The 21,438-nt window shown below is 42.3% G+C and overlaps 2 protein-coding genes across 5 annotated transcripts; both read left to right on the plus strand.

Moving 5' to 3' along the window:
• Positions 1-762: 762 nt before the first annotated feature.
• On the plus strand, positions 763-5,381 carry LOC112254332 (serine/threonine-protein kinase Sgk2). Of its 4 annotated transcripts, none has more exons than XM_024426777.2 (13): positions 763-1,034; positions 1,244-1,292; positions 1,475-1,527; positions 2,346-2,403; positions 2,532-2,615; positions 2,750-2,881; positions 3,001-3,095; positions 3,295-3,331; positions 3,430-3,516; positions 3,603-3,698; positions 3,851-4,006; positions 4,717-4,806; positions 4,934-5,381. In XM_024426777.2, the coding sequence occupies exons 2-13, from the start codon at positions 1,275-1,277 to the stop codon at positions 5,090-5,092; spliced, it is 1,065 nt and encodes a 354-aa protein (XP_024282545.1). In that variant the 5' UTR covers positions 763-1,034; positions 1,244-1,274; the 3' UTR covers positions 5,093-5,381. The 4 variants fall into 4 exon arrangements, with proteins under 4 accessions (XP_024282545.1, XP_024282546.1, XP_024282544.1 ...); XM_024426776.2 differs by having other exon boundaries at positions 764-1,034; positions 2,983-3,095; XM_024426778.2 differs by lacking the exon at positions 3,603-3,698 and having other exon boundaries at positions 2,983-3,095.
• A 7,305-nt stretch (positions 5,382-12,686) lies between these two features.
• On the plus strand, positions 12,687-19,186 carry ift52 (intraflagellar transport 52 homolog (Chlamydomonas)). Its single transcript, XM_024426779.2, has 14 exons — positions 12,687-12,835; positions 13,102-13,245; positions 13,384-13,471; positions 13,714-13,843; positions 13,958-14,033; positions 14,227-14,298; positions 14,574-14,700; positions 14,823-14,906; positions 15,308-15,376; positions 15,459-15,613; positions 17,989-18,076; positions 18,312-18,420; positions 18,534-18,679; positions 18,793-19,186. Exons 2-14 carry the CDS (start codon positions 13,127-13,129, stop codon positions 18,832-18,834), a joined length of 1,305 nt encoding a protein of 434 aa, XP_024282547.1. The 5' UTR covers positions 12,687-12,835; positions 13,102-13,126; the 3' UTR covers positions 18,835-19,186.
• Positions 19,187-21,438: the final 2,252 nt, after the last annotated feature.

Consider the following 21,438-nt stretch of genomic DNA (forward strand, 5'->3'; position numbering starts at 1 on the left):
CAACACCGTCTGCGTTGCTTCATTGAATCTCTGGTATTCCATTATCAAATCGTGATTGCTATGGCATTAAAATAATACCTTGCCATCTACCTATCTTCACAAATCTAAAATAGAAGGAAATGAAGACCCAACAATCACCCAACAATCTTTTCCCATATAAATGGTTCTCCCTATGATTCAGTTACTTTCTCTGAAATGTTTTGATTAATTTTGCTAGTTTATACATTTGGCAGATTTGTTGGTTTATTTATTGGTTTCTTTCCTATTGGTGTAGTTGATGCTGTCTGTATAGTCTAGACAGTTGTCCTTTGAGCATTTGAGTATTGACTGACATACAGCATTACTATGGTGTATTGGCTATTTTCAAAGAAGATGTATGGGAAATCATGTCACTGTTTGCTCTGAGATATCTGATTTAGGGGTGGAAATAAGTCTTAAAAAATAAAATAAAAATGTGTTAAGCACTCATGTTTATAAACAGTCTTGACATGTTTGGCTTTGACTGTCTTATTTGAAATGGTCACCATAATAAGATGTACCTAATTAATTGCAATAAAATGTGTGCGGACACGCAGTGTGTCAAATAATATGTGCAGTTTGGTTTGTTTCAAAAGGAAATATGTTGAGACAACTAAGCTACAGTATTACATTCCTGGGCCCTCTTGGTGAAAGCACCTTTGAATTAGTAGTTTGAGCGTATCAACTCTGTATACATGCCACATCTTACCATGTGGGTTTGCGTAGTACTTGTTTACAGTGATACAACCTGTTGTGTGCAAACGAGTTTGCGTCAGTGCTCTGGATGTCCAGCATCAATCCATTTTTTACACTTTTACATACCCGAGAATCTTCTCTGAATTTATGCTGTTTTCTCATAGATTTTTGGACATAAGACTTGGCCAAAGATACATATTTATCTGAGACTTGAAAATAAGCTGTAGGTTATTTGGCAAGTCACAGATTCTTGCGAGGACAGAATACCAATAGCCTACCTGAGAACACCTGAGGAAAAAAAGTCCTCTACACACAAGAGGGTAAGATCCTTGACCAACTTAATGCTCATATATTGTTTATTTTACAGTTACATTTTCTACATTTTTTTTGTATACTGCTGACTTTTATTGATTTCTAGCAATGAGTATCTAGGTTTCAAGTCAGTATTTAAAAAAATTTACAAGTTATTTTGAGCTCACTCATATTTGATGGTACAAATAAATAATCAATTTCTGTTCAAATGCCTTAGACTCCCACCCTGATAGGCACAGAAAAGAGACATGGATAATTGGAGTCAGGTATATTTGAATGTATATTTTCCAATCACTTTTATTTTCACAAAATGACATGGGTGTGTGATGGTTCCTCATTTGCATACCTATTATTTGTCCCCTCTACAATCAATCGAATCTGTGAACATGGCATTGTTCACTTCAAACCATTTAGCACAGTAATATTGTCTCCTCAAATTGCTTCACAGCTTCAATCAGCAAACTCCATTGATGTCAACCTTGGTCACTCACACAATCACCAGTGAGTAACCAGGCTTTATGATAATAAGCAATGTGGATGCACACACTTGGATCACTGTTGCAGTCCACACTTCAGGTCATGATTGTCTAATGCAAATATTTATTTAAATACTGTCTGTAGATATTGCAAATGGGTAAGAAGTGAACACTAAACACACATAATAATTAGTGATATATATTTTTTATACAAGTTAGTAATTAATTGTTATTTAACCCATATTTTATCAGGTAAATTGACTGAGAAATCATTCTCATTTACAGCAACGAGGGGGGGTGAAAGAGCCAATTGGAAACTAAGTTGAGAGGTAAAGCAAGTTCAGTCAGGAACTAGTGTAAAGGAAGCGATTAAGGGCAGGCCGCTGACGCCAGAGGTAATTAGTAAACCCATGTCTCTCTCTAGCTATTTTCTGTAATCCACCACCTGCAGCATATAGCCAACACTCAGTGGATAGTCATTGACAGAGGAAACATCACAACAATGATGTTATTGTTATCAACACCAGCATGCGGTCTGCTCGAGAGATGACCCTCCCAGGCTTTATCATGGTTCTCACCATTAAAAAAAATATAGCAGATCCTCTGTTATTGACATGATTTAACTTGTTGACAGAACCCTGAGTATGTGTCACTATTTTGGCAACTACGCTGGTATTGGTGATACCTGGGGGTGACATGGAAAGGCTTTCCACAGAACAAAGAGATACCAGCAAAACCTTGCCTATACATTTTAAAATCTAAAGACACACTGTATACTATTGTACAGTTTGCTACTAAAGCCATGTCCCTCTTTCTCCCACACCATTCCCTCTTACGTTTTAGTGCCAAGCCATCAGACTTTGAAATCCTGGCTATAATTGGGAAAGGAACATTTGGGAAGGTATGGTCATCTTTGGCAGTGCTCTCTAAATTGACAAAAAAAAAAATGCTGTTGGTGTATAACCAACAATTTATATACTTTACTTTGTGTTATTACCTTATTATTAATCAATGTTGTTGTGTCCCCAGGTTCTTCTTGCCAAACTGAAATCCGACAACAAGTTCTATGCGGTGAAAGTGCTGCAGAAAAAAATCATACTGAGGAAAAAAGAGGTTTCACATAATTCCGAATATAACAAGTAGATTTTTTTTGAAAGATACAAAACATGCTGTCGGTTAGGAGTGGGTTTAACAATAATGATTCACAATTGCTGTATTTATTTGCCACTGGATTCTTCCATGTGAAGCAAAAGAACATCATGGCAGAGAGGAATGTGCTGCTCAAGAGTATGAAACATCCCTTCCTGGTGGGGCTCCACTACTCGTTCCAGACCCCAGAGAAGCTCTACTTTGTCATGGATTACGTCAATGGAGGAGAGGTAATGTATGGAGTAAAGACATAGGCTCTTTTGAAAAAAAATTGTACAAGAGATATAAAAAAAATATTTAATTTCCTTCTACTTTTGATATTCTACTGTAGCTTTTCTATCACCTTCAGAGAGAGCACTGCTTCTCAGAGCCAAGGGCTCGCTTCTACACGGCTGAGTTGGCCAGTGCCATCGGCTACTTACACTCGCACAACATTGTTTACAGGTCAGTCACACCCTCTCAACAATGTTGACAACTAAGTCTCACCCACTTAACAGGATTCACAGGTCATTCACAGTAAACCCACATGTTCTCTGCTGGTTTCCTATGCTCCCTTTATGGAAGGTCATTCTGTCAGCAGTGCCTTTAGGCTGTACAGAAGGTTCTCTGTTTTTAAAAAAAAACACAATTTTCTCTGTTGTAGAGACTTGAAGCCTGAAAATGTGCTGTTAGACTCAGAGGTAAGTGTATGTATATCATGAATTCACGACTATCGTAATATTAGTTCTCCGTGGGTTGAACAAGGTCACCCTGATGTTTTGATTTGGACCTTCTCCAGGGCCATGTTGTGTTGACTGACTTTGGCTTGTGTAAAGAGGGGATAGACCCGGAGTCCACCACCTCCACTTTCTGTGGAACCCCAGAGGTAAGTTTTGATTTCTATTGTATATCCTACAGTCCCCCCATTTCCCTTAGTCACTGTATCCACTGACATTGCAATTTGCTCTGTAGTATTTGGCTCCGGAGGTGTTGAAACAGCAGCCCTATGACCACACGGTAGACTGGTGGTGTCTGGGAACTGTACTTTATGAGATGATATATGGGCTGGTGAGCATACCCTCTGAAAGGCCTAGTCACGTGCACTTTGCTGTAATGAATTATGGTTCTGCGTACTATAGTAATGTATTTATCATTTTCCAAACCAAGTCGGCCACACCTCATTGTGGGTATCAACTCATTTTGTCCTCTGTTCCTTCCAGCCCCCCTTCTATAGCCAGGATATGTCTGAGATGTACGACAACATCCTCCACAGGCCCTTGAGTGTGCCAGGGGGGGCCAGCTCTGTGGCGTGTGACCTGCTGATGGGCCTCCTACAGAAAGACCAGCATCGCAGGCTGGGTGCTATCGCAGACTTTGTGAGTGAACTTGTCACAATACGCAGGATGAGGATGTCCTCACTGGACAGTCTACTTTCTCTCTCTTTCCTAGAGTTAACGCACGTGCAGACACATACACACAGACCCACTCTAGAATCACTAGAACCTCATTTATCATCTGATTTACTTAAAGGGATGCTCCAGAGCTTTTGTATAACTTCAGCCAGTAGTTTTGAAAGTAGTGCCAACGAGGCAAAACGGGTCCCCGAAACTTGGGTACAATTGTGTACAACATCATCGATTTCATATGATATGTTACATCCTGCAAAAACAAATGTTTGTAAGCCCTTAAAATACAGGATTGCATCTTTAACAAAAGGGACATCTCAATAGGTGGTCCAGGTGTCCTCTGATAGTGATACGTGGGTTGACTCATAAACCACAGTCCACGTGCCTGGCAGGCAGTATGAGTTAATAGACGAATAACAAAGAGAGTTTCAAACCTCCCTGCCAATAACAGCTAGTTTTCAGGTTACATATCCTTCCAATTAGGCCCCTCCAACTAGGCCCCTCACTCAGACCACCCCCAGACAGTCCAAGCAAAATTGTTGCTTGAGAAATAGGTTTTTTTGCTAATTGAAAGGGAAACGATGACAGAAAGGTACTTAATTGTTACCCAGAAAATGATATGATATCAAGATAAAAACGGCTGCATTGAGCCTTAAAATCTTTTTGTCTTTCACATGCAGCTCGAAGTTAAAAACCATACTTTTTTCTCGCCGATAAACTGGGATGACCTTTACCATCGGAGAATCAAACCTCCCTACAACCCCAACGTGGTAAGTGTGTAAAACAAATTTGATTCCAGTATTGTTTTTCGTCGAATTTCGATCCATAACATACATACACAATTAATATGACATTCATTCAGTGTTTTCTGCTGTGCTAAACCTTTTGTCCCAACAGAAAGGCCCAGCAGACATGCAGCATATTGATCCAGAGTTCACCAAAGAGATGGTGTCAGGCTCTGTGGGGGTTACCCCTGAATTCTCCAACTTATCAACCAGCAGCCCAAATACATTCATTGGCTTCTCCTATGTATCCAGTGATGACAACTTCCTCTAGGACATTCAGATTCTACATTGCTGCCACCCAAAAGAACCAAACTTCTCCCGCCCACTTTGTTAAAATGCACCCCTAATGCATTGGCCCTTCGATTACTTTTTAATTGTATTTGTAAAGCTATTATTGTATCTCATGCAGAAATGAACAATGCAAATAAAGAAAAAAAAATGCAAATAGGCCTTTAGGACTTTCAAGGCAATGATATCATTCCCTGAAATATATGAATGGGGAGTTAATTGTTAACATGTGGCATCAGTTTGGATGTTATAATAAATATTTGGTTCTGTTATTTGTGGGTTTACCATGCATATCTCAAGAGAATCATTGCAAATCTGTATACTTCAATATTTATATGGTAGCCTCAGAAATAAACATAGATTGAGGTGACCAGATTTTTTAAATGAAAAACCGGGACATTTTTGTAGCACAAAATATATATAATAATTTAAAAAAAAAAGTAATTTAACTACATTTAGGCTAAACTGTTTGGACACTACAGATGACTTTGTGAGAAGACGATGTTTCATGGTCTGACACCGTTCTAGCTCTGCCACCTTTCACCACAGATGCGGAATTGTTACATAGGCCGATGTGGTGGATTGAGATGCATCCAATGAAAAAAAGAAATGAATATTGCTTGCTTAAAACTGGCAGATTTATATGGGGATTATTTTATTAGGCTATGCTGAACAAAAATATAAACGCAACATGCAACAAATTCTAAGATTTGACAAAGTTTCAGTTCATATAAGCAAATCAGTCAATTGAAAGAAATTCCTTAGGTGAAGGTGCAGGTGAAGAAGTTTGATATGGAGGTCCTGGGCTGGTGTGGTTACACAGGGTCTGTGGTTGTGAGACCGGTTGGATGTACTGCCAAATTCTCTAAAACAACATTGGAGGCGGCTTATGGTAGAGAAATTAACATTCAATTCTCTGGCAACGGCTCTGGTGGACATTCTTGCAGTCAGCATGCCAATTGTACGCTCCCTCAAAACTTGAGACATTATTTTGTGTGACAAAACTGCACATTGTAAAGTGGCATTTTATTGTCCACAGCACAAGGTGCACCTGTGTAATGATCATGGTGTTTAATCAGTTTCTTGATATGCCACACCTGTCAGGTGGATGGATTATCTTGACAAAGGAGAGCTTCTCACTAACAGGGATGGAAACAAATTTGTGCACAACATTTGAAATAAATGAGCTTTTTGTGCATATGAAACATTTCTGGGATTTTTTTGTGTGTGCATGAAACATGGGACCAACACTTTACATGTTGCATTTATATTTTTGTTGAGTGTAGATCTCTCGGTGAGAGCATATGCCATCTATAGAAAACCCTTCCTTGAGTTCCCCTGTTATTTTGGACTTCGGCAGAACAGTAAAAGTGCTGTTTACAGTCAAAAGATCGTGCAGCTGGTCGACTAAATTGTCAGTGTGAGGACGGAGACAACTAGAGGAGAGGAGGCTCTCCAGGCTCCGGATGCTACATCCTCCCGGCTGAGCACCATCCTCTCCATTAGCTCCAATACAGCCATTTCTGCAGTACTAAATCCCTCTGCATCTGACCAGGTTGCAAGGCTGTTTCTGTCACTTTCGGCCACTCTTTTCTCTGAAGAGACCTCCTTCCTGGTGGTGCAGACTCTGCAGTGGGGTTTCTGGGTAGTGATAATGCTAGTACCCCTGCCACTTCCAGAAGTGCTCATAGTAGCGACAGTCTTCTGGGACTCATCAATTGAGAAAGTGGTGCTAAAGAAGTTGTCCTGGAACAAGCCTTGGACAAGCCTTTATCAACATGTCCTTCCTGCGGCATGAACCCAACGTTGTAGAGCATTGCCCCAATGGTAGAGGATCGTCTGATTCTGACTGAAGGACTTCCCTGACCTCAGTGATCTCCCTAGAGGGTTCAGAAACTGTACTAGACCCAGCTTCCTCTGCTGACTCTTGCTAGAAGATGGCAGTTCAACAAGTAGCCTGTGCTCTTGTTGTGCTCCCTTGTTACTCTGTTTAATCCCTTTGGAGATACTTCTCAGTTTCACTGACATGACACAAAGGAAAATGTTAGAACGACATTTGAATGGTCTACTTCCTTCCTCATTACCAAAGATGTCTGCTGAAGGGGTGATCAAAGGAACTCCATGGCCCTCAACAGCTGCCAACCCATCTTCGCTATAGTGCTTGGCAGATCCCACCATAGTAAGTAATTACGATATAAGCAGGTTATTTGGAGGGCCCTAGACAGAGCTGCATTGATCTGCTGCACGACCGCTTTTACAATGGCTCTGGCAGAGACACTCTGGAGAAGCTCTTGCTCTAGTTGGCTAGCGGCTGGGTAGATGTCCTGCAGCACTTCAATCACTCTGTCCGGGACATCTGTGTATATCATATCGACTGGCACCTTGACCTCCACCTCATCACATGTATCCATCCTCAGGACCCCTTGGTACTGGAGCTGCTCAAAACACTCCCCTGAGTTGTTACCCAGTGTTTACCATAGATGTAAGGGGCACTAGAGTAAAAACAGGAGATGAGATGTCTCATACTCGTCTTACACATTGGACATCATAGCGTTATCATAGTGATACAATAAAGTAATCGAGTAATGACTAGGCACTGGCACTGAGTCAAAGCTTGGCATAAATCCAAGTGAGCACCTAGCTGAGGACAGACCTCTGTTTCCCTGGAAGGAAGCATTCATATAACATTTGATTGCACATTGAGTTTGCGAAGTATTGTCGATGATGAAATTCATCAATACAATGAGTAAAAAAGCAAGAGCTAAAAGCGTTTGATGACAGTCCCATTGGCTTTAAAGATGGATCGACAGGTTATTTGTAAGAAATGCACCGATGGCAACAATAAATGATTGTTACATTTAGGGCTGACCCCATTTAGTCGACTGGTCTATTGTTTGGTCAATAGGCTGTTGGTCGACCAAGATTTTTTTTATCTGAGCAGTTGCAAATACACTACATGACCAAAAGTACGTGGACACCTGCTCGTCGAACATCTCATTCTAAAATCATAGGCATTAATATGGAGTTGGTCCCCCCTTTCCTGCTATAACAGTTTCCACCCTTCTTGGAAGGTTTTCCACTAGATGTTGGAACATTGCTGCGTGGACTTGCTTCCATTCAGATTTAATGAGGTTGGATGATTTTAATGTTGTGCGATTAGGCCTGACTTGCAGTTGGAGTTCTAATTCATCCCAAAGGTGTTCGATGGGGTTGAGGTCAGGGCTCTGTGCAGGCCAGACAAGTTTTTACACGCCGATCTCTACAAACCATTTCTGTATGGACTTCGCTTTGTGCACAAGGTCATTGTCATTCTGAAACAGGAAAGGGCCTTCCCCAAACTGCTGCCACAAAGTTGGAAGCACAGAATCATCTAGAATGTCATGGTATGCTGTAGCGTTAAGATTTCCCTTCACTGGATCTAATGGGCCTAGCCGGAACCATGAAAAACAGCCCCAGACTATTATTCCTCCTCCACCAAAGTTGGCACTATGCATTCGGGCAGGTAGTGTTCTCCTGGCATCTGCCAAACCCAGATTCGTCAGTCGACTTGCCAGATAGTGAAGCGGGATTCATTGCTCCAGGGAACGTGTTTCCACAGCTCCAGATTCCAATGGCGGAGAGCTTTACACCACTCCAGCCAACGCTTGGCATTGCAAATGGTGTTCTTAGGCTTGTGTGTCGCTACTCGGCCATGGAAAACCATTTCATGAAGCTCCCGGCAAACAGTTATTGTGTTGACGTTGCTTCCAGGGGCAGTTTGGAACTCGATAGTGAGTGTTGCAACCGAGGACAGACAATATTTACGTGCTTCAGCACTTGGCGATCCCGTTCTGTGAGCTTGTGTGGCCTACCACTTGACTGGGGCAGCAATAGCAGGATATACATCGGGTGTAATATTAGCAATTATTGGTACTATGATTGTCTTCGAAATGTGTATTTATTTACTCAAAGCTTGATCATGAAGATTGCCATTTCCCCCTCCACTATAATGGGGGATCCTGTTTTCTGTTTTCTCCCCTGACAATGAGTTGTTCTCCCCTGACATAAATGTACCTGGTGGATTAGGATACTGGTGCTTTCAAGACAACTGGGAATTCAAATTATGACGTCAGTGATCTTCAGGTCAGTAAGTTCCCGAATTCCTGGGTTGGAATTTCGAGATGGATGACCGTTCAAAGCGATTTTTCACAAATTCCCAGTTGTCATGAACGCAGTGAAGTCAGAGACTTCTGAGTTTCAAGTTGATTTGAACACGACATGAGCTGGCTTCCTTTCCTGGCTGATGTTACAGACTGACTGCTGACAGAGAGGAAGAGGTGTGGTTTTATACAAGACCACATGTTGTTCTTAGCCTGATCGAAGAAAAATAAACAGTGGTGTGAAGAAGGTAACGTAGAAACAATAGTGGATCAATATATTATTAATCAGTTTTATTCTTGTCTTGTAGATGGTTCAAAGGATGCCATGTATGGGAAGACAGGAACAGGTGTGTTTATTCCTGAGTTCGATGTTAATCTATGCAAAAAAGAGAAGAGTAGTAATATGTTGGGACTCTGCATCAGTTTTGTGTAGTTTACGATCTGGAAAGTCAGAACGTGAGGATTTATGGTTTGAAATAACGATGCTAGACTCCCGAGTGATGCAGCAGTCTAAGGCACTGCATGAGGCGTCATTACAGACCCGGGTTCGATCCCAGGCTGTGTCACAACCGGCCGTGACCGGGAGTCCCATAGGGAAGCGTACAATTGGCCCAGCGTTGTCCAGGGTAGGGGAGGGTTTGGCCAGGGGGCGGGGGCTTTAATGGGCTCATTGCACTCTAGCGACTTCTTGTGGTGGTCCAGGGCGCCTGCAGGCTGACTTCAGTCGTCAGTTGAACAGTGTTTCCTCCTCCACATTGGTGCAGCTGGCTTCCGGGTTGAGTGGGCGGGTGTTAAGAACCGTAGTTTGGTAGGTCATGTTTTCGGAGGACGCATGACTTGACCTTCGCCGCTTCCGAGCAAGGTTGGGGAGTTGCAGTGATGGGACAAGATCGTAAATGGATCGCAATTGGATAATCGTGAAATTGGGGAGAAAAAGGTGGTAATATACACTGCTCAAAAAAATAAAGGGAACATTAAAATAACACATCCTAGATCTGAATGAATTAAATATTCTTATTAAATACTTTTTTCTTTACATAGTTGAATGTGCTGACAACAAAATCACACACAAATTATCAATGGAAATCAAATTTATCAACCCATGGAGGTCTGGATTTGGAGTCACACTCAAAATTAAAGTGGAAAACCACACTACAGGCTGATCCAACTTTGATGTAATGTCCTTAAAACAAGTCAAAATGAGGCTCAGTAGTGTGTGTGGCCTCCACGTGCCTGTATGGCCTCACTACAACGCCTGGGCATGCTCCTGATGAGGTGGCGGATGGCCTCCTGAGGGATCTCCTCCCAGACCTGGACTAAAGCATCCGCCAACTCCTGGACAGTCTGTGGTGCAACGTGGCGTTGGTGGATGGAGCGAGACATGATGTCCCAGATGTGCTCAATTGGATTCTGGTCTGGGGAACGGGCGGGCCAGTCCATAGCATCAATGCCTTCCTCTTGCAGGAACTGCTGACACACTCCAGCCACATGAGGTCTAGCATTGTCTTGCATTAGGAGGGAACCCAGGGCCAACCGCACCAGCATATGGTCTCACAAGGATCTCATCTCAGTACCTAATGGCAGTCAGGCTACCTCTGGCGAGCACATGGAGGGCTGTGCGGCCCCCCAAAGAAATGCCACCCCACACCATGACTGACCCACCGCCAAACCGGTCATGCTGGAGGATGTTGCAGGCAGCAGAACGTTCTCCACGGCGTCTCCAGACTCTGTCACGTCTGTCACATGTGCTCAGTGTGAACCTGCTTTCATCTGTGAAGAGCACAGGGCGCCAGTGGCGAATTTGCCAATCTTGGTGTTCCTGGCAAATGCCAAACGTCCTGCACGGTGTTGGACTGTAAGCACAACCCCCACCTGTGGACGTCGGGCCCTCATACCACCCTCATGGAGTCTGTTTCTGACCGTTTGAGCAGACACATGCACATTTGTGGCCTGCTGGAGGTCATTTTGCAGGGCTCTGGCAGTGCTCCTCCTGCTCCTCCTTGCACAAAGGCGGAGGTATCGGTCCTGCTGCTGGGTTGTTGCACTCCTACGGCCTCCTCCACGTCTCCTGATGTACTGGCCTGTCTCCTGGTAGTGCCTCCATGCTCTGGACACTACAATGACAGACACAGCAAACCTTCTTGCCACAGTTCGCATTGATGTGCCATCCTGGATGAGCTGCACTACCTGAGCCACTTGTGTGGGTTGTAGACTCTGTCTCATGCTACCACTAGAATGAAAGCACCGCCAGCATTCAAAAGTGACCAAAACATCAGCCAGGAAGCATAGGAACTGAGAAGTGGTCTGTGATCACCATCTGCAGAACCACTCCTTTATTGGGGGTGTCTTGCTAATTGCCTATAATTTACACCTGTCTATCGCATTTGCACAACAGCATGTGAAATGTATTGTCAATCAGTGTTGCTTCCTAAGTGGACAGTTTGATTTCACAGAAGTGTGATTGACTTGGAGTTACATTGTGTTGTTTAAGTGTTCCCTTTATTTTTTTTTGTTCCCTTTATTTTTTTGAGCAGTGTTTTTGAGCAGTGTATATATATATATACTGCTCAAAAAAATAAAGGAACACTTAAACAACACAATGTAACTCCAAGTCAATCACACTTCTGTGAAATCAAACTGTCCACTTAGGAAGCAACACTGATTGACATATATATATATATATATATATATATATATATATATATATATATATATATATATATATATATATGATGCTGTTGTTGGGCTTACAAAGAAATGGTATTGAAATTCAGTTCTGTTTGATTCCAGCTCATACAGGAGTTTATGGAAATGATATAGTAGATATAATAGCAAAAAAAGCTGTGAAAAATAATATTGTGGATATACAGGTGCAGTTTGGTAGAGGGGAAATTAAAACATTGATTCTGGAAAAATGGGTTAGATTGCTGGCAGAGACCCTGGGATGAAAGTAGTAAAGGCAGACATTTTTATAGTACAAGGAAATCTGTACGGGAGATAGTGTCATATAATGGAAGGAAGTTATGCTAGGGCATACAGGATTGAATAACTCTTTGAAATTGATAGGGAAACATTGTACTGGAAGGTATAATGGCTGTATGGTAGAGGAAACAGTTGAACATATATTATTTTGTGGAATGTATGATGTTGAACGGGAGAGGTCGTTTGACAGGTTCACAGAGGTTGGACGGGATAGGGGAGTGGGTGATATTTTGGGTGGTGGTGATGGGATTAGCCAGGTTTGTAGGGAATTATTTTATTTTATTAGAAATTCAGGGTTAGTTAAGAGAATATAGTGATGTAGATTTGCCAATAAAAAGAAGAAGAGAGGCCCAACTCGGTGGAAAGATGCGACACAGCCGGTTAAATAAGACTTTAAATGTGATAGGAAAGCGTGATTATTGCCAGGAAAAAGAGACCGTGGAGCATGTATTGCTACAGTGTGGGCAGTATCCGCGGGGAAGAGAGAACCTGTGTCTGTGATCCCTTCTCCTGTTGCTATGCATGTAGCGCCCATGGTTACTCTTGTGGATCAGTTTTGTACCCACAATGCACCATTTTGAGCCACTGGAAGATGGTTTCTTGAGGTATTTAACTAGCCAGCTAACTTCACTTACAACGATTATTATCCTTTTTTAAAAATAGAAATCCGTTAATATTTTAAGATGCATTAGGGATTTAGCTACTTTGTTCAAATATAGAAAGAAACAGCAAATTATTGTTCCTTCAACACTTTACTCGCTCGTGACGATTTGTGTAAGTTAGCTAGCTAACTTAGCTGCTAGCTAGCTAACGTTGAGTAGATCATCATATAGCTACGCAATGCAATAATGTAACAACGTGTTTGTCACAGGTCTTTAAATAGAAGTTAACATACAATGGAGAAGGAGCAGCGCAGCAGTGTTGTTTTTAACGCATCCAAGAGAGAACTGTTCACTGCCAACAATGGTTACAAGTCCCTGCAGAAGAGACTCAGGGCACAATGGAAGATTCAGAGGTAAGTTAACGTTAGGAAGCTAGTTAGCTGACTATATTGTTTGCTGTAACTACATAAGAACAATGCATTGTAGTCACGTATTTGTCATCATAATAAGGTTACTTACTCATATGTGGTTTTATGTTTGTTCCTGCACAGCATGAAAGAGGAGCTCTCCTTGGAGAAGTTGAATGGTGTGAAGTTGTGGATTACTGCTGGCCCCAGGGAAAAGTTCACTGCAGCTGAGGTGTGTTGCTGGTCAGTTGTAGGAGGTCAAATGACATGCCTTTGGATGGAGTTTTGGGCAGGGTAATCAGGATATTCAAAGAACAGATTTAAAAGTTTCATATCAACGTTTGATGTGTCCCTGCATTGCAATTCTGCAGCAACACATTCCACTAATATAGAACATTTTTCTGCCAACCTAAACACTGTATGTTGGTTGCTTTATGTTTTGAGTCAGACATTGATTTGCCCTCTCTTGTTCAGTTGGAGGTCCTGAAGCAGTACCTGGATGGGGGAGGAGATGTCCTTGTGATGCTGGGTGAAGGAGGGGAGATGAAGTATGACACCAATATCAACTTCCTCCTTGAGGAGTTTGGGATAATGGTCAACAATGGTGAGGATCGTATGAGAATAGACCTTGTGACTCCGATTGTGGTCATCCAGATATTTCACTGTCAGAGTTTTATTGATGATGAGTGTCTTGTCTTCGTTCTCTGTTTTACTGTAGATGCTGTCGTGAGGAATGTTTACTACAAGTATTTCCATCCAAAAGAAGCACTTGTGTCCAATGGTGTTCTGAACAGGTTAGTTGATTAACCATTTAGACATTTGGATATTTGGTGTGTCCCAAAGTAATAGTGCTTTTATCATTGCTTTCTTGTCAATGCCAATTAAGTAAATGTAGCAGAAAAGGATAATGGGGTTGATACTTTCACAAGCTATGAGACACATGCATTGTTGTGCTACTGTACAAGCATCTCGCTTTTAATCCTTTAGAGAGATCAGTCGGGCTGCAGGCAAAGTGGTGACGGGGATCATCGAAGATGAAAGTGTCGGGAACAATGCACAGTAGGTCTTCTCAGTTTTCATGTCATCATTGCCAAGTGTATGTTTGTTTTCATGTTTATAACTGCCAACACTCACCAGACAACAGAAATATTATCCCAATTTCATGTTTAATCATATCATATGCCAAACATAAACAAACAGGCAGATTTGCCAAAAGCGGTTGGCCCTTGTTAAACAAGCAAACCAATGAGTGAAACAGTGATTGCAGTTTGGCTTGTCCAGTGCCCCCCTGGTAAAAAAAATTCAACCTGTATTCTTAATGTGTACTTGAACAGGGCCCTCACATTTGTGTACCCGTATGGAGCGACACTGAGCGTGATGAAGCCTGCTGTGGCTGTTCTCTCCACTGGGTCCGTCTGCTTCCCCCTCAACAGGCCTGTCCTCGCCTTCTATCAGGTCAAGGTGAGGAGCTCCCGTTGACCTCCTGCCAACACAATACAACATGATCATGCGTTGTTTTTCAAAGATACAGTATGTCAGTTATTTACTAGTTGTGTCAATTGTTATTTTTTTTTGTAATTTAGGAGGCAGGCAAACTGGCAGTGATGGGGTCCTGTCACATGTTCAGTGACCAGTACCTGGACAAAGAGGAGAACAGTAAAATAATGGTGAGTGGAGTGTCTGTCTATAAACACTCAGACTTGTCACGTTTGAGAGCCAATAATGTAGGCTCTTTTACCCTTTTCACACGATCATGCCAACCCAACTGCAATGTGTTGGTTTAGAGATTTTTGTCCTTTCCAGAATGGTTCCAGCAACTATGATGGGTGCATAAACAGGCCAGGGCAGTACAGCATGGCTGTGCATATCTTTGCTCAGCTCAGTTGTGTGAAAAGGGTATTTGACGACTTCCTGATGGGAGGCTTGTTAACGTCTTCACAGTAACACAAGAATAGTTGTGAGAGTGTGATCCATATAGCACTGCAATGGTAATGGTTGGTGATCCACTATTTGATCCCCTACTGACTCCATTCGGTTGTAATGTGCCCTTTCTCTTTTTGTTATACAGGATGTCGTTTTCCAGTGGCTCATGGGTGATAACATTATTCTGAACCAGATAGATGCAGAGGACCCCGAGGTGAGAAGCCAAGGCATGTTTTAGGATCTGCAGTTTTACCTTTGAGTCCTAGAAGTGACACTTCACGTTCTGTTTGGCTCAGATCACAGATTACACCATGCTGCCAGACACAGGCTGCCTGTCTGAGCGACTGCGAGTATGCTTGCAAGAGGGAGAGGAAAATCCAAGAGACTTTACCTCCCTGTTTGACATGTCTCTACTCAAACTATCAACAAACACGTTGCCCCAAGTCATCAGGTGAGAACACATACTGCTTTATAAACTGGAGACATCAGTTTTCACTACAGTAGGCCATAGTGGAAGTGGGTAAAGGCTGTTTTGTCTTCCATGCCTGCATGTTTAAATCATAAATAAAATCAAATTTTATTGGTCGTGTACACATCATTTCCAGATGTTATCACAGGTGCAGCAAAATGCTAATGTTTGTAGCTCCAACAGTGCAGTAATACCTAATAATACACACACATCCCAAAATAAAATAAAGGAATTAAGAAATATCAGAACGAGCAATGTCAGAGTCCGGAATAAAAATGTATATGATGGTGTGTATAGACAGTAGATGAATAGAAAAGGTACAGTGCCTTGCGAAAGTATTCGGCCCCCTTGAACTTTGCGACCTTTTGCCACATTTCAGGCTTCAAACATAAAGATATAAAACTGTATTTTTTTGTGAAGAATCAACAACAAGTGGGACACAATCATGAGGTGGAATGACATTTATTGGATATTTCAAACTTTTTTAACAAATCAAAAACTGAAAAATTGGGCGTGCAAAATTATTCAGCCCCTTTACTTTCAGTGCAGCAAACTCTCTCCAGAAGTTCAGTGAGGATCTCTGAATGATCCAATGTTGACCTAAATGACTAATGATGATAAATACAATCCACCTGTGTGTAATCAAGTCTCCGTATAAATGCACCTGCACTGTGATAGTCTCAGAGGTCCGTTAAAAGCGCAGAGAGTATCATGAAGAACAAGAAACACACCAGGCAGGTCCGAGATACTGTTGTGAAGAAGTTTAAAGCCGGATTTGGATACAAAAAGATTTCCCAAAGCTTTAAACATCCCAAGGAGCACTGTGCAAGCGATAATATTGAAATGGAAGGAGTATCAGACCACTGCAAATCTACCAAGACCTGGCCGTCCCTCTAAACTTTCAGCTCATACAAGGAGAAGACTGATCAGAGATGCAGCCAAGAGGCCCATGATCACTCTGGATGAACTGCAGAGATCTACAGCTGAGGTGGGAGACTCTGTCCACAGGACAACAATCAGTCGTATATTGCACAAATCTGTCCTTTATGGAAGAGTGGCAAGAAGAAAGCCATTTCTTAAAGATATCCATGAAAAGTGTAGTTTAAAGTTTGCCACAAGCCACCTGGGAGTCACACCAAACATGTGGAAGAAGGTGCTCTGGTCAGATGAAACCAAAATTGAACTTTTTGGCAACAATGCAAAACGTTATGTTTGGCGTAAAAGCAACACAGCTCATCACCCTGAACAACACCATCCCCACTGTCAAACATGGTGGTGGCAGCATCATGGTTTGGGCCTGCTTTTCTTCAGCAGGGACAGGGAAGATGGTTAAAATTGATGGGAAGATGGATGGAGCCAAATACAGGACCATTCTGGAAGAAAACCTGATGGAGTCTGCAAAAGACCTGAGACTGGGACGGAGATGTCTTCCAACAAGACAATGATCCAAAACATAAAGCAAAATCTACAATGGAATGGTTCAAAAATTAACATATCCAGGTGTTAGAATGGCCAAGTCAAAGTCCAGACCTGAATCCAATCGAGAATCTGTGGAAAGAACTGAAAACTGCTGTTCACAAATGCTCTCCATCCAACCTCACTGAGCTCGAGCTGTTTTGCAAGGAGGAATGGGAAAAAATTTCAGTCTCTCGATGTGCAAAACTGATAGAGACATACCCCAAGCGACTTACAGCTGTAATCGCAGCAAAAGGTGGCGCTACAAAGTATTAACTTAAGGGGGCTGAATAATTTTGCACGCCCAATTTTTCGGTTTTTGATTTGTTAAAAAAGTTTGAAATATCCAATAAATGTCGTTCCACTTCATGATTGTGTCCCACTTGTTGTTGATTCTTCACAAAAAAATACAGTTTTATATCTTTATGTTTGAAGCCTGAAATGTGGCAAAAGGTCGCAAAGTTCAAGGGGGCCGAATACTTTCGCAAGGCACTGTATGTACAGCAGTAGTTAAATACGATGAGCCTTGACTGGAATACAGTAGATACGTAAGAAGTGGGTGAAACAGTATGTAAACATTATTATAGTAACCAGTGTTCAATTACTATGTACATAGGGCAGCAGTCTTTAAGGTGCAGGGTTGAGTACCGGGTGGTAGCTGGCAAGTAACAGTAACTATAAGTTTAGGGTAATGGGCGGAGGACGGCTAGTGGTGACTATTTAACAGTCTGATGTCCTGGAGATAGAAGCTGTTTTTCAGTGTCTCTGCCCCAACTTTGATTCACCTGTACTGTCTCTGCTTTCTAGATGGTAGCGGGGTGAACAGGTCGTGACTCGGGTGGCTGAGGTCCTTGATCTTACGGTATGTTTGTTGACAATGTGTTTGACTTGTCCTCCTGCAGTTCCTACAAGCAGATGAATGTTAAACACGAGCCTCTCCAGCTGATCACACCTCAGTTTGAGACTCCCCTTCCACAGCTGGAGCCTGCTGTAAGTTTCCCCTCAGCAACCCTCACTAGCTCTACACAATCTCCTCTAGCTCAACCATTGTGTGGGTTCTATACACTCAACTGAGAATGGCATGTGCATTAGTGATTGTATTCAAATTGAGCTTATTGACTGGGATTTAGTGATGAGACTATACACACTTGATCATTGTAGAAAATGACCAATTTGCCATCCCTCCAAGATCTGTCTGTTTTCTCCTATGGGTTGCTTTGAGCAGGTCTTCCCGCCTGCCTTCAGGGATCTGCCTCCCCCCATGCTTGACCTCTTTGACCTGGATGAAACCTTCTCTTCTGAGAAGGTGCGTTTGGCACAGCTCTCCAACAAATGTAAGTGTTGAACCGTCATACTACATCCTACTATTTTGTTAGCTGATCTCCGACAATGTCAGTGTTAACCCCAGGTCTTATTTGACTTAATGACGTTGTTGTTCTTCCTGCAGGCACAGACGATGATCTAGAGTTCTACGTGAGGAAGTGTGGGGACATCTTGGGGGTGACGGGGAAGTTGGATAAAGATCAGAGGGATGCCAAACACATCCTGGAGCACATCTTCTTCCAGGTTGTGGAGTTCAAGAAGCTCAATCAGGTGAGCCATATGAACATCAGACCCTTTGATATATGCACACAAGGTTAGTTGATCTAGGCAATGATTGACATTAATTTGTAATTTATGTCATTAAAATGATCTTTCCCATACAGGAACATGATCTTGACACAGAGACCAGGTTTTCCCCGTTCTGATGAATTGCAACCAATGAGGTTGCAATTTGATGCATTTTTCATGGGCTTGTATATACCTACATTCAATCTAGATGTATCCATATCATTTTTCCAGTAACTACAAGAATGTAACTCCCTAGCTTTTAAACAGAATGTATATAGTTGATTAGATTAATGTACTAAATCTGACAAGTGAAATTAATATTGTATACGGCTTTCCATATCTGATTGATTACTTGTGGTAAAGGATGACACATTTTGGCATTTACTGTGTAAAGTGTTCCATCATTTCCTCAATACATGGTTGATTTAATCAATAAAAAAAATGTATTTACTATAATATTGTAAAATATACATTTTCTTCAGACTGGCATCTTCTTGTGTCCCTTTGTCTGTAAAAGTGAAATTAGAGAACATGTCAATATACAAGCCATTAAACAACCACTGGAGTCTTAGTTGCCCAGCCATAAAACAAATATATACACTTTTAATTAGGAAATAGCATGCCAAAGTGTGGTCCACTTTCACCAAAATGACTTTTTGCTGGCCAAGACACAGCAGCAGTTACTGAGCCTGAGAACCTTACCTCAATTGTTCAGTATAGCACTGTCACATGACCACTTTGGCTTGTTCAGTCTTACCAGCACTGGCTAGCTACTCGTCCATGTTTTTGGGTCAATTATTGAACGGTTGCCTAATTATGCAGTTTGTATTTAATCTGCTAGTTGATGAGCAACTTCACCAACAAGGCAACTGCCAACAGCAATGATGGGAGGGGGCAGTGGCGTGTATTCATGGTGCCAAGGGAAGTCATGCTTCCCCCCAAAGAATTCACCAATTAAAAAATGATGCATCTTTCATCTCTCTGTGTTTCATAATTTCCTTTCAATTCGCAAGAGGCTGAATGTATCTCACAGGAGAAAGCGAAACAGCGCCCCCCTGACTCTCTACGTGTAGGCCATCTATCTGATGCTTTTTGGTCCAAACGAGTATGACATTGTTACCGCCCGTAGCATTGAATGGAGCATTTGGCCTACCTTGACAAAAAAAAGTATTTAAAAAAGCATAAAAATTAGCCAATCAGCATTGAGCTAAACTGATCAAGCTCAAACTGAATGGTCCTGGCCCACCAAAAAAAAGTGTCAACGGAAGCCAGTTTGGATTTTGGCGTCACTCCTATCAAATTGCATTGAGGGCATATGTCATTGACAGAAACAACTTGAATTGTTGCATGTCGTTGTCCTTTGGCAGCTACCTAGCTAAAGTTGGCCCCTTCCTAAATTAGCAATGGTTGGAGATGGGGATTTGAACTTGTGGTTTTACTTAATTATCCTTACGGGCCAATTATTATAACAGCGATTCTAATCCATCCATTATTGTGCCCCTGGCCTGCGAGGATGGAAGTTCAATATGTAGATAGCTGTTGGGCTAATGTTAACTAAATAATGTTGCTCATGAATGGAAGTTAGACTAGCGAGCAAGCATTTTAGCCAGGTAGTCTAGGACAACAAAAAATAAAAGCTTGTACTGTATGACAGAGTGCTCGACCGTTTAACATGAAAGAGAGGAGGATGACGTTGGAGTTTCGAGTCGACATATTTTTTTACTTGCACGAACGCACACATACATCAGAACCATGGACATATTTAGCTTATGTTGGACTAAATTGTTTTTGGTATATTTTAGTATATTCACTGTAGAGGGAGGAGGTCAGAGACCTGGCCGGGTGGTGCCAGAATAACAACCTATCCCTCAACGTAACCAAGACTAAGATGATTGTGGACTACAGGAAAAGGAGCACCGAGCACGCCCCCATTCTCATCGACGGGGCTGTATTAGAGCAGGTTGAGAGCTTCAAATTCCTTGGTATCCACATCAACAACAAACTAGAATGGTCCAAACACACAAAGACAGTCGTGAAGAGGGCACGACAAAGCCTATTCCCCCTCAGGAAACTAAAAAGATTTGGCATGGGTCTTGAGATCCTCAAAAGGTTCTACAGCTGCAACATCGAGAGCATCCTGACCGGTTGCATCACTGCCTGGTACGGCAATTGCTCGGCCTCCGACCGCAAGGCACTTCAGAGGGTAGTCCGTACGGCCCAGTACATCACTGGGGCAAAGCTGCCTGCCATCCAGGACCTCTACACCAGGCGGTGTCAGAGGAAGGCCCTAAAAATTGTCAAAGACCCCAGCCACAGACTGTTCTCTCTACTACCGCATGGCAAGCGGTACCGGAGTGCCAAGTCTAGGACAAAAAGGCTTCTCAACAGTTTTTACCCCCAAGCCATAAGACTCCTGAACAGGTAACCAAATGGTTACCCGGACTATTTGCACTGTGTGCCTCCCCCTCCCAACCCTTCTTTTAGCTGCTGCTAATCTCTGTTTATTATATATGCAGAGTGACTTTAACTACATTCATGTACATACTACCTCAATTGGCCCGACCAACCAGTGCTCCCGCACATTGGCTAACCGGGCTATCTGCATTGTGTCCCACCAACCGCCAACCCCTCTTTTTACGCTACTGCTACTCTCTGTTCATCGTATATGCATTGTCACTTTAACCATACCTACATGTACATACTACCTCAATAAGCCTGACTAACAGGTGTCTGTATATAGC

Source organism: Oncorhynchus tshawytscha, linkage group LG07 (genome assembly GCF_018296145.1).
Source record: "Oncorhynchus tshawytscha isolate Ot180627B linkage group LG07, Otsh_v2.0, whole genome shotgun sequence".
Taxonomy (NCBI): Eukaryota; Metazoa; Chordata; class Actinopteri; order Salmoniformes; family Salmonidae; genus Oncorhynchus; species Oncorhynchus tshawytscha.